This window comes from Zeus faber (assembly GCF_960531495.2).
Source record: "Zeus faber genome assembly, chromosome: 20".
Classification (NCBI taxonomy): Eukaryota; Metazoa; Chordata; class Actinopteri; order Zeiformes; family Zeidae; genus Zeus; species Zeus faber.
Genome location: NC_137207.1, coordinates 26,823,323 through 26,836,268, shown reverse-complemented (window position 1 = coordinate 26,836,268; position 12,946 = coordinate 26,823,323). Strand labels below are relative to the sequence as shown.

Genomic DNA, 12,946 nt, shown 5'->3' with positions numbered 1-12,946 from the left:
TTTTTTTTTTTTCCTTCCCATTTGTGATTCAACGGGTGGGCAGGGAGATGCGGCGTCTGAAGGGCAGGGAGCCGGCGCCTTATTCGGCCTCGAGTTTCACGGCAAACGCGGCGAGCAGAGGAAGCCGGCGGGAGCACGGCCCGGCAAAGGCTTCGCTGACGCATAAGCTGTCGCATCTATGCAAAAATAATGACTGAGTGCAGCCATCAGCGTCGATGATGACGTGTGCATCACATGACGGCAGCATTCTCGTGCAGAGAATTCAAGTGTTATTTAAAATGTTGTTTTTTATTCATCTAGACAATGAATTCAGGTGAAGTCACCTGAACACTTTCAATATCAGTCGAAAATATATTCAACTTATTGCGACTACTTTTCATATTTCCAAAGGGCGGAAAAAAACGTGAAAATGGGATGCAGTCTCACGTCGCCGAGGGGGTGCTGCATTTGTTTGAGTGACAGATGGAGGCAACCGTTGCCATGGAGACGGGGCGTCAACTACCTTCCCGGGTGTAACGCTAATTGCTGAACCGCTAGGTCCCCAGTACGGGCCGGAGATCCGCCTTTTTCACTTTCTCCGCAACATTCAAACACCTCCACGCTCACCCAGGATGAAGAGCATCTCCACGGCGATGTCGCTGACGATGGTGGAGCGGGCGGCCGTGTCGGCGTCGTCGTAGGGCGTGAAGCTGACGTTGTAGGGCACGGTGACGGCCACGTAGAAGGTGGCGAGCAGGATGAGCCAGTCCCACAGCGCCTTGGACACGCTGTAGTGGAGCAGGATCAGCCGGGACTTTTGCACTGAGGCCACCTTGTACTCAGGCAGCGAGGGCTTCTCAAACATGTTCTGCACGGAGGGAGGGAGCGACAGTGAGCCTCTATCTATCCACCATCCATCCATCCATCATCCATCCATCCATCTATCTATCTATACATCCATCCATCCAACTGTCTGTCTGTCTATCTATCCATCCATCCATCCATCTATCTATTTATCCATTTATCCATTTATCTATCTTTCCATCCATTTATCCATCCATCCATCATCTATTTATATAAAGGCAGAGAATACTACAGCAACATAACCTGAACATCCTGATAGAGACTGGATATCTTATCACAGATCTTGATTATCGTAACATTGTGATGTATTTAAATGTCGTCTTAGAGGAGCTTCACAGTAACATAACCACGTTTTCTCCAGTGCATAGACTCTTCTAGCTGTTCTAACCCAGGCTCATGAGCATAGTTTCCACACACACACGCACGCGCGCGCGCGAGCACACACACACACACACACACACACACACACACACACACACACACACACACACACACACACACACACACACACACACACACACACACACACACACACACACACACACACACACACACACGTAGGCTCATGAATCTCAAGTTCAACTTGATAAATACACAAAAGATGCGTCAGAAAGGCTGAATACATGAATAAGTAGAGAGCCAGATGCTCCCAACGTGGTGAACGCTGTTGAATTGAATTTCAACAAAATGGATTTAGTTGTGCTCCTATGTCATGAATGTCAAGAGCCACTCCTCTGAGCTCAATTCACGCGGGCGTCAGGGCAGTGTGAAATGAACACGCCAGAGCTGTTACCTTTCCTCGGCAAAGCCTTCAGAACGACGTCTGAAAATGCTGCGGTCAGTCAGATGCAAACCTACTGGCACCACCAGCCGCCGTCATTTCACAGGCGGCTCCAACTTGGCTCCACTCAACTCCTTCAAACACCATTAGCTCCTCGTCCCGGCCGGTGGCCAGCCGCCGGCGCCCTGCGTCATTGGCCGCTCTTTGGCGCTTAACTTTTAAAGTTATGCTTATGCATTTCGAGAGGATAGGGGCGGCCATCGCTGGTGAGCGGTCCAGCCCATTTGGCGCACTACAGACCCACTCATCTCTAGATTTGGACCCTGCCCGTGGCAGGAGAGCAGCCTCCCCCACGGTAAAGGCGGCAGGAGGCGAAGGGCAATAGCTTTTGGAAACCCGGTGGAAAAAAACCCCCAAAAAAACGGAAAAGGAAAGATGGGCAAATGAGCAGAGATCGATTCCAAGAGCAGCACGGCGGCCTCACACCCAGGCTCCAGCGACGCCCGGGGAGCCTGGGTCATGAAGTATCTCCGGCCCCCCTGAGCCGCTTCTGTGCCCCGACCCATCCCCCCGCGGGACGCCCCAGAGAGAGAGAGCTTTCATAGCGGGGGTGATGGGGGGGGGGGGGGGGTGCAGAGCGCATTATCCGGCTCCTCCAGAAGAAGAGGAAGCAGGCAAAGCAGAAAAAAAATAACACGTCCACGTCGGTCCACGTGTGAAACATGGCTGTTTGAACCAGGACGCTTGGCAATTTACAAAAAAATAATAATAATGTTGTGTTTTGTGGGGACATGAGCAAAAGCCGGAGTGTTTTCTAATTTGTCTTACATCACGGGGGGGGGGGATCGCCCGTCTGACCTTTGCCCCCAGAAGCAGCCAACCAAGGATACGCATCTGATTGCAAAGGATGAGCTCAGCACTACGGGGCCACGTGTCAGCACATGTGGGGCGGCCGCAGCTGATCTTCGCACTTCATTAACTCGGGCTTTAGCCCAAAAGCGCCGCCCTCGCTACTGCAAGCCCCGCCAGGGGGGCCCCGCCGCAGATGAGAAGACCTCCAGGCGGACGAGGACGCGCGGCTCCCGGCGGGACGGCAGCGGCCGCTCAGAAATAAACCCTAGATCTGTCTTTCGAAGAAGGCACCGCGGGGCCAGACCAGCGACGGCAGAGGAGGAGTCACGACGCTAAGGGAGAATTGACTGATTTCAGGGTGTCCTGTGTGATGCTTGGAGAGGTCACACACTCAGAGAGGGATGGAGCGGAGCAGGGACATTTAAATTAACAGCTGTATCAGCCCGAGGGAAAGGGCCACGCCGCAGACGGGATGCACGGAAGGATGCCCCTGGTAGTGTTTTGGATATGAATCGTCAGAAGATTGTCTCCATGTGTCAGATGCCGTCCATCACAGTGCTCTGAAGCTCTGTCCACTCATTTTTATGAAAAGGGATTTTTCCCCCCTCCATTAAAAAAATAAATAAAACATCTCCGTCCGCACGAAAACGCAAAAACGGTGTAAAGCCTTGACATAAGCATTTCAGGCCAGTAGGGGGCGATAATATCCCATAATTCCTGATGTCCACCGCCACAGAAGGACATGAGGAGCATGCAGCGCGTTGAGCTCCTTCATTACATGCGGACACAACGCTGAACGGGCGCGGTTCCAAAAGTTGGAGGGACTTTTAATCGCGGAACCACAGGGGGCGTCGCCCGTCGCTCGCAGGTTCCCGATGCACGAGCAAATGGGAAAGCCGAGGGGCCCCCCACGTCGGCGTCTCCCAGAAGCTCCCTTCTCACTTCCTCCGCACGAGCGCACGGAAAACCTAGTTTCGAACGGCGTCCACCCCGGAAGGCGTTTCACCCCGAAAGCGTCGTCTCCGGTTCCTAAAACGGCCTTTTGGTGCGGACGGGGCCTAAAGTCACAGCAGGAAGTACAGCCCAACGCAATCTCCGCGTACGTGCAGACAGGGCCTGACAAACTGCAAAAAGGTTGGGTGATTGGTTTCTGTTCCTTTCCTAATCTCTTCTGGCTGAATTTCCTTCTTATCGATGTGCGTTCGCCGTGCAGCGTCAACTCCAATTATGGTCTGAGATCCGCAGATACGTCCTGTCTGCCTCCGCCCCCGCGCGTCCAGTCGGGAGGTTCAGTCTTTATGTTCTCGGCTCCGGCTTCTTTCCAGAAAGATCGAGGGATTTGAGATCCTTCTCCGCGACTTGGCTGCTACAAATCTGTCGGTACCCGTCTCCATCTTCAGAGCATTTTAGTTTCTTCCAAGCATTGCTTTGGTTTCGGGTTTTTTTTTTTCTCCCTCCTCTAGCGCGTTTCCCCCGCGTTAACGTTGTCCGGCGAAATCATGCGCTGCCTGTTTTGGCCGGGGACCCCGGATCCCAGCGGTTGAGTAAAGGTTGTCTGGTTAAATAAGCCTGGTTAAGGAAAGGTGAAACGGTGGATCACAAATGTGACAGGAATCGATGCCAGCGATGGACGCCGCTCCGCCCACATCCAAAAGGGTAAAGTGTCAGGCCTCTCCTGCACGCACACAGGGACGGCATCAGGCTCGGCAAAATCTGAAAGTTGATTCGCATTCGCTGTGAAGCGGTCTGAAGCCCGATGTACATAACATTGCAAACTCAAAGCCCCGCGAGAATATTCCGGTTGGAATGAGAATTTTTTTTTTTTTCTCCCCTCAAACAGATGTCGAGGCTGAAATATTTCCCGCTTCAGGCCTACGAGGTCTTTTACATACTGAAATATCATTAGCATTCATTTTATTTTTTTAATTCACTCCACACATCCCGGAAATTACAAATGGGACGTCCTCGATGCGCTGCCAGACCTGGCGCCGGTGACACCTGTGGTGAGACGCGCGCCGAAACAGTGCTGACATCTATTGTTTTTCCTGGTTGGCAACGGGCCAACACCTCCTCCGACATGACACCACGTCCACTGGCGGACGCTTCTGCCCAAAGGGACCAGTAATAAGCACAACTGTCAACTGTCATACTGGAACACGCTGGAAGTGGTGTTTTTGGGAAGCAGAACCATCATGAAGAACAGAGGACATTGGCTCAGTCAATGTTGGTGTTTTTTTTTTTTTCAGTCCAAGCAGATGTAGGATTGCGACGCCCGAGGTTGTAATATTTTGACCTTTGACCGACGGTGGCCTTTCCAAGCGTTTCCATTGCAGCCTCGGCGAGCAGCCTCAGTGAGTCAACGCTCCACAAAGCGAGCGTCCGTGGAGCGTTGAGCCGTAGAATCCCGTCAAGTGACGCCCGCCTTGCAGACTCTCTGCATAGAGGAATCTTCAATTGTCACGCAACACGCCACACTACAACACACGCACACACACGCACGCTTTTGGGTGGTGACCGGTGAAATGGTTCCTCTGCATTTGACCCATCCTGGCTTGTCCTTCCTCCGGGGGTCAGCCGGGGGCAGGGGGCCGCGTTCGTCAAAGGGTCCGGGGACCTGGTGGCGAGTGTCCATCGCTGGTCACACCATGATGTGTGCATGTTTTTTGGGTGGGGGTCCTGACTGACGGTAGGCGGAGGAAACCCCATGTGTGCACGGGGAGAGCATGCAAGCTCCACACAGAGAGGCTCCCACTCGGAGTTTGCATGCTGCATGTGTGGATCGCGTGTGTCTGGGTGTCGTGCGTCCTCCCCCGGCACATGTCAATCATTTTCACGAGTCTTACTCGTTGTGATCGATCACTGTTCTTTTACCTTGTTGCCCGAGCAGTTTGTCAGAGGAAATGGTGCGCAGCCACGGCCTCACAGGTGGGGCTCGGTGGACCACCGGGTCACTCTTTTGCACACAGTGAACGGTCCATCCCGCCCTGCTCCCCCTCCCTCTCCCCCATCCGGTGACGGTCCTGCTCTCCGGCGCCTGGGGACTGCAGGACCGTCACCGGATCTCAAGCGCTGCTCCACGGCCAAACACGCAAGTACTAAACTTGACGAAGGCGCCTTCCGGGCATTTTTTTTTGTTGTTTTTTTGTTGTTTGTTCCACCGGAGCGCTGGGAGACGGGTACCGCGGCCACGCCACGCCGTCAAGCGGAGAGGCCTTCAGGTTGACGTGAGATGAACGTTCCAGCAGCTCGGCCACCGGGGAAGGGCCCGGCGATCATTCCGGGCGTCAACGTTTCCACGGCGACGGGAAGACGTCGGTTTAGTCAGCCGAGAGCAGCGAGAAGAGAGGCAGAATACATGAGCAGTGGACTATTACTTACATTACAGTACATATACTTGTGTGTTCATATACTTGTGATGATTGTCATTCCGTCACAAGGACAATGAAGCGACAGCACTAATGTGAAGTAGTGAACAGAACAACTCGTCAGGGATCTGAGGGAGACGATTTCAGGGATGTGTTGGCACTGGAGATCGATTGTCTCCTTTGTTGATTGTGTGTTGCTTAAAAAAAAAAAAGGGTGGTCCCGTTAACGGCTGATATATCAAGTCTGATGTAGCAAAACAAAACATTCCGCATGAAGAGCTGCGAGGCCGCGGGGCTGGTGCGGATTTAGGGAGCTTCAAAAGTGCACCACATATCACGTAAGGTATTACACGTCTAGGGCTGTCCAAACTGACTTTAACTTCCTGTGTGTGTGTGTGTGTGTGTGTGTGTGCATGTGCCTGTGTGTGTGTGTGTGTGTGTGTGTGCGTGCATGTGCGTGTGTGTGTGTGTGTGTGCATGTGTGTGTGTGTGTGTGTGTGTGTGTGTGTGTGTGCATGTTTGCTTTGTGTAATCCGTGCCCCCTCTTTCTTTCCGGGCCAGTGGGCTACAAATAGAGATCTATTCAGAGCGTGGAGCTGGTCTCACCCTGCGAGAGAGAGAGAGAGAGAGAGAGAGAGAGAGACAGGGAGAGAGAGAGAGAGGGACAGGGAGAGAGAGAGAGAGAGAGAGAGAGAGAGAGTGAGACAGGGAGAGAGAGAGAGAGACAGGGAGAGAGAGAGTGAGAGAGAGAGAGACAGGGAGAGAGAGAGAGAGGGACAGGGAGAGAGAGAGAGAGAGAGAGAGAGTGAGACAGGGAGAGAGAGAGAGAGACAGGGAGAGAGAGAGTGAGAGAGAGAGAGACAGGGAGAGAGAGTGAGAGAAAGAGAGACAGGGAGAGAGAGAGCGAGAGAGAGAGAGAGACAGGGAGAGAGAGAGAGAGAGAGAGAGAGAGTGAGAGAGAGAGAGACAGAGAGAGAGAGAGAGACAGGGAGAGAGAGAGACAGGGAGAGAGAGAGAGAAAGAGAGAGAGAGAGAGAGAGAAGGAGAGAGCGAGGGAGAGAGAGCAAGAGAGAGAGAGAGAGAGAAAGACAGTTGAGAAAAGGAGAGGTGTAGAGAGAGAAAAAGACAGACAGGTAGAGTTAGAGAAGGGGAGACAGAGAGAGACAGGCAGAGAAAAAGACAGAAAGAGAAGAAAACAAGAGGTATAGAGAGATGGATGAATAGAAGAGAGACAGACAAAAGAGAGAGAGCAGGAGGGGGGGTGATGGAGAAGACAGAAAGAGGTTAAGGAACGAACATCAAGTTACAGTGAGAGAGAGATGAGATGGGAGGAAGAGTGAATTAAAAAGAGGACAAGAACGAGGGAGAAAGGGATGAAGGGAGAAAGAGGGGAGAGAGGACGAGAGAGAGTGAAGGAGAGGGAGAGAGAGAGGGAGCAAGATGGAGACGGGGATCTGGGAGGGGGAGAGATGGGAGTGGGGGAGAGAGAGACAGAGAGACAGGGAGACAGAGAGAGGGGTGTCTGAGGGGATGAGGCTGAGCGGAGATAAGCTTGGAACGACAGATGGAGAACGAGAGAGAAAAGGCGAGTGATGGAGGCAGAAAGTGTCTGAACGGAGAGAGAGAGAGAGAGAAGGCAGCAAGATGCGATGGGAGAGATGGAGCGAAGAACAAACGAGAGGGAAGAGGACAAATGGAGTGAAGGAAGAAAATGAATGAGAGGATGGGACGAGGGAAGAGAGGGAGGAGGAAAAGTGAAGGAGAGGAGGAGGGATGGATGGAGACAACCTGGATCAGCATGATCCTCCATCTTCATGATTAAGTAACAAGTCTCCAACAGCAGCAACTACACAGAGATCACACACCCACCCATGCACCCATCCACACACCCACCCATGCACCCATCCACACACCCACCCATGCACCCACCCATGCACACACGCACCCATGCACCCACCTATGCACCCACCCAGGTACCAGCCCACGCACCCATGCACGCACCTTCCAAACAACACACACACACACACACACACACACACACACACACACACACACACACACACACACACACACACACACACACACACACACACACACACACACACACACACACACACACACACACAACTTTTCTTGAGCTCAAGATTTACAAGCCTCCGCCCTCGTGCGTCAAATCAACAACGTGAATGTTGCTGTGTTTGATTTTGGTTCTGGCTTCTGCATTAAATCCTCCTCTACTCATATGAATCCATTGTTCGCTCCGACATCGTCCAACTTCCTGTGACGTGAGTGGCACACGAGCAAACTATTCAGTCCAGCAGATCAGCGTTGAGATTTATTTTAAATTCCATGAAATATTTTTATTTCAATCTAATTGGATAGTAAATTAGTTTGGCATGACCTCATTTTCATTATTATTCTAATTCTTTCATTACCTTGCTCCACCTGCCCCTACTCCGCTCCGCCCCTACCTTGCCCGGCCCGCCCCTACTCCGCCACGCCCGCAACCCCACTCCGCTCCGCCCAGCCCTACCTTGCTCCGCCCGCCCCTACACCGCTCCGCCCGCCCCTACCCCGCTCCGCCCTTCCTTACCCTGCTCCGCCCCAGTGGGCAACAGGGCGGAGTGGCTGAGTGACTGTTTGCATGTTAATTGGAGGTTTATTCATAATACACGTGTCGCGTGTCCAAATTGCACCAAATTGAACATTGCACGTCGTTGGCCCCCCAGCGACACACACAGTGCGAAGCCGATCAGATGAACGGTTGTCAAGGTAATCCAAGGACGTACAGACAGAGATTGGACAGACAGAGAACAGAGGTTGCCTCCTTTATCAGTTGATTCACACACCGTCCGTCGCCCAAAACCGAGAGGGTTTGTGTGGGTGAGAGTCATCGTCAGTCACGTCAGATGTCAGGACAACACGACTCCCAGTCCAGCAGCCACAGGAAGCAAGTCGGATATTTCAGGAAAGTGAGGTGATTTTTAGATTTTCAGATCAATTATCCCAGACGTCAACGGCCTCGGGCTTCACACATCACACCGGGACGCATCGACCGTCACGTCCGGACGCTCCCGGGTTGGACTGAGCTCACACTGTGATCCGGCGACCGCAGAGCGGGCAGCAACGCGGGCCACGATGCGGGCAGATTAGTGGACGCCTTGTTAACACCGCGCCACGAGACGCTTGCGCTCACGGCTGGGTGCGGGAGCCGGGGGCGAAACACGCGCGCTCAAAAAAAAGTTTAGCACCCAGCCCGTATGGGAGAAGGGCCGTCGTTTGGGCAATATGTTCCCCGCCCCCTCTGGGACATAGACCCGTCTCCATGCTAACCCAAATTGGCGCTTCTGAATGTAAGGCGTGCCTCGAGTGTCGGTCTCCGCTGCTCGCTCCTCGACATTGTGTCCCCCTATTCACCGCTTAACATTTTAAAATGAAGGGCCGCAGAAGGGCTTCTCTTGCACCCGGTGCAGTGGGGGGCTCACGGGGGACGATCATAACATCGCGGCGCAGGGTAAGTGCAGTGGAGCTACGGCAGTTGGGTGGGTTCACTGTGGGCGTCCCGGGTGGGATCCCCGTGGAAGAGGAACGGCGGGGGGCGCCACGGTATCCTGCGGGGCGACACGGCCTCCGCGACAGGAGCGGATTACCTCATCGCGGCGCTAAGCTGAAAAAAGGGTTTGGTTTCATATCAGCGAGCAAAAACAAACAAAAATGGGAGAAGCCCAGGCGGGATGATTAACATGCCCGCCAGCGCGGCGTGACTTTATTATTCAGGACGCATAAGTGGCCATTGTTCTGCGAGAGCAGGGTTCGCGCGGAGCCGAGTGCGCTAAACACACTTAAAAGACAAGTGCCCTTAAAAAAAAAAAACGATGAAAGCAAATAATTCCAAGGGAGAAAAGAAAAAACACACTTATCTCAAAAGGACTGAAAAGCCTTGACATCCATATGGATCCATTCTGGGCCCTTTCTTCCCCCTCTGGTGTGTTTGCCAGTGTTCAATATTTATGGGGTAGGAGCCCTGCGGACCCCACGGAGGAAAACAGCGGGGGGGGGGGGCTCAGTGATTCAGGGCGACACCATGATGACATCACGACGGCATTACGACGACACCATGACGACATAATGACCCCGACCATGAAACTGACAAGCCGGGCGGGGTGACGCAACGCGACCCAGCGAGCACGTGTTCCAAGCTGCTGGTTCAACCTGCAGACTGCAGCCTGGCTTCATTAGTGAGTGTAGCAGCGGCGGACGAGTGGTGATGAAACAGCTCCTGTTTGTAGGGTGTGACCCATGCTTGTGGTAACTCAAAACTGTCATTTAATTTCACGTCATTTCCGCCCACACTGCAGTAAGGTCACTCCACATGCATTTATGTTGGCTGTATTTTGAATATAAGGCGGGTATTTATTATTTAAAAAATAACAAGAGCCCCCCGTACATCTGATTGATGAACCTGTTGATTTGGTAGAATATTGCAGTTTCGTTTTTGAATTCCCCTTGCAAGGTATATTTTCCCCCAATGTGCTGCCAAATATACTGTACGGCAAACTGCAACCCTGAGCGCCAGCTCGCCACACAAGATCAACAGTTTGTTTTTTTTATGAGCACTATATCACTGGATTCAACGATGGCCGTCGGGGACGCCGGAGGTCCACCAGAAACTGCTGCTTCCAGCTGCAGTCTGACTCCTCTGCTAATTGAAATCCTCCTCCAGCTCCTCACGCTTTGACGGAGAAAGCAAAGGAGCAGAGCAGGACATCCGGAGGACGTTGACTGACTCTCTTCTTTTATCACCACAAAAAAAAAAAAAAAAACATCCGACGCAGAGGTCTTGAAAAATAGAGAGCACGTCTTGGACGCGCGGCCGTGAATCTGGGCCAAGACTTTGCTCGAATTGTGTTCCTAAAAATAAAAAAGGTCCTTTTAGCAACGAACATCAATAATGCAGCGGCTGGAAGGAGGGACGTTCAGTGCGTGTTGGATTCCAGGGGAACGGTTACTTTTGAGGACTTCTTCATGAGGTTATGACGTCAACCACTTAAGGCGTCTCGCATTCAATTGGACAATCGTGCTTTGTCTCGTTCCGGATAAAAGCTTCTATTTCATCTCCTTCCAGACGGACCGGTGCAGGCTGACGTGCCTAGGGAACAGTCCTGCTGAGCTTAGGATCTTATTTTGTTTGAGCTGTAAAGGTTTGAGTCCCAGGGACCCAAGCGGCGGTGGGTGTGTCGGCATGTTTAAGTTGCACTTTGACCTTTTACCTGTGATTTATATTTATTTCTATTTGATATCATGTGTTTTATGTCTCCTGCAAAGCTCTGTGAATTGCCTTGCCTATGAAACAGCTGTTTTCAACAACTCCACCGATGAGGATGTCATTCAACGTGAATCATGTATTTCTAATGTTATGTGTTGTGGATAGGTATTATCATTGAAGTATTGAATATCTCCTCACCTAATCACTCCCAGAGAGGACGGATGCGACAAGGATGAACGTTGGAGCACTCCACAGGGGCTTTGAGTCACGGTGGTGGGCCGAGGGGCGGGGCGGAGCCGCGGCTGCAGACGGCAACGCGGCTTCCTTCCTGCGGCTGCACAAGCCGCCAACGCTGATGCTGCCCCGAATGCTGCCCCGAATGGCCAGCAAGGCTTTTTGTTCATGATTATTAATAAACCTCAGGCCACGTCGGCGGCCCCCTGCCAGGACGACTCCCTCTCCCTCCCTAAACCCTGACCGGCGGTTGGAGACCGCAGGCATCACTTTTCCACCGCTATTCTGAAATGAACGAGACGGATTTGGACATTGATGTTCCTATCGATGACGGCTCTTAGTCTCGTGTATTCTTTTTAGCGTTTTTATCCAAACCTTCCATGCACCAACCCAGGGGGTCAAATTCCTTCAATAAACCAAATCAATCAGTTTCTGATTCTCTTCACGTGGAATTAAAACCTGCATACGCTCAGCCCCTCCCACCCCTCACTCGCCCAATCAGGAGCGGTCGGTTATGGTGACGTCCGCGCGTCCTGATTGGTTCTCCCAGCAGCAGGAGGCCGTGTGTGGTGTGTTCTGGGTACTCACCCCGCTCAGGTTGACCTCCCTCTTGTCTCCCCTGGAGAACTGGCTGGTCAGCTGGTGCAGCATGGTGCGGCCCCGCCGCCGGGCCTCGCTGAAGTGGGAACTGCTCTTCCTGCTGCGCCGCGGGTCCTCTGAAACTATCACACAGTCGGGGCTGGAGTTAGGGTCACACACCTCCGTCAGGCCGCATATTCAGCTCGCCCAGGCGCTCACCTTGCGGCAAATCTTAAATACTTGTGTTTTTAATTTTGTGGCTAGGGACACAGTGTGGGAAAGCAGGGAGTACTCTTACGAACCTCAATGAGCAGGAAGCCAATGTCAGGCCTGACACGCGATACTGGCATCACCATCTGGACATTCCTATTTTAAGCTCTGGTTTCTACTAGCCCTTAAGGCGGAGGCAGACTTAAAAAGAAGGAGAACTTTTTGACCAAAAAGACGTGTTCAGAACAAGGGGAGAACAAAACGAGATTTGGATTCTCTCTATGTTTTCGGTGCGAGCCCACAAAACAAACTTTGCCTTTTATCTTTGTCTCGCTCTGAGAGCTCCCCTTGTCGCGATTGGTCCAAATGCCCTTGCGTTCGCGGGGGACGGGCTTCCTCCTCCTTCTCCGGGTCGGCCTCCTATTTCCTTTAAAAAAAAAAAAAAGTCCCTTTCTAAATCCCAAAAAGCTGCGGCTGACCCGCCTCCCTGTTGCACTCGTGCTTCTTTCACCGCCACCGTTGTTGTTTTGCTGTTTTGTTGCGCTGGAAATAGGCACCACTCAACCACTCTGCTCCCCCCAGTGGCGAGAGGGGGGCCTATAAAGAAGGAGACGGAGCATTCAGACAGCGGTGTTCCGGGACATGTTCTGGGACATGTTCTGGGACATGTTCTGGGACATGTTCCGGGACATGTTCTGGGACATGCTCTCCGTCCGGCGGCTCTTACGTATTTTGTTGTCACGTCTTCTAAAGTATGTGCCTCCGCCTTTGCACTCATCACTGCACTCCCCTGCAAAGGACTGGCCAGAAAGAGGA

The 12,946-nt window shown here is 52.5% G+C and overlaps 1 protein-coding gene across 1 annotated transcript in view; it reads right to left on the bottom strand.

Moving 5' to 3' along the window:
* Window positions 1-12,946, bottom strand: part of LOC307245684 (voltage-gated delayed rectifier potassium channel KCNH4-like) — a gene marked incomplete at both ends in the record, with an annotated part of 58,880 nt that overhangs the window by 23,249 nt on the left and 22,685 nt on the right. The window contains 2 exons of the mRNA XM_080021331.1: window positions 607-847; window positions 11,930-12,063. Coding sequence (XP_079877457.1) covers window positions 607-847; window positions 11,930-12,063 — 375 coding nt within the window. The remainder of the gene's footprint in view (window positions 1-606; window positions 848-11,929; window positions 12,064-12,946) is intronic.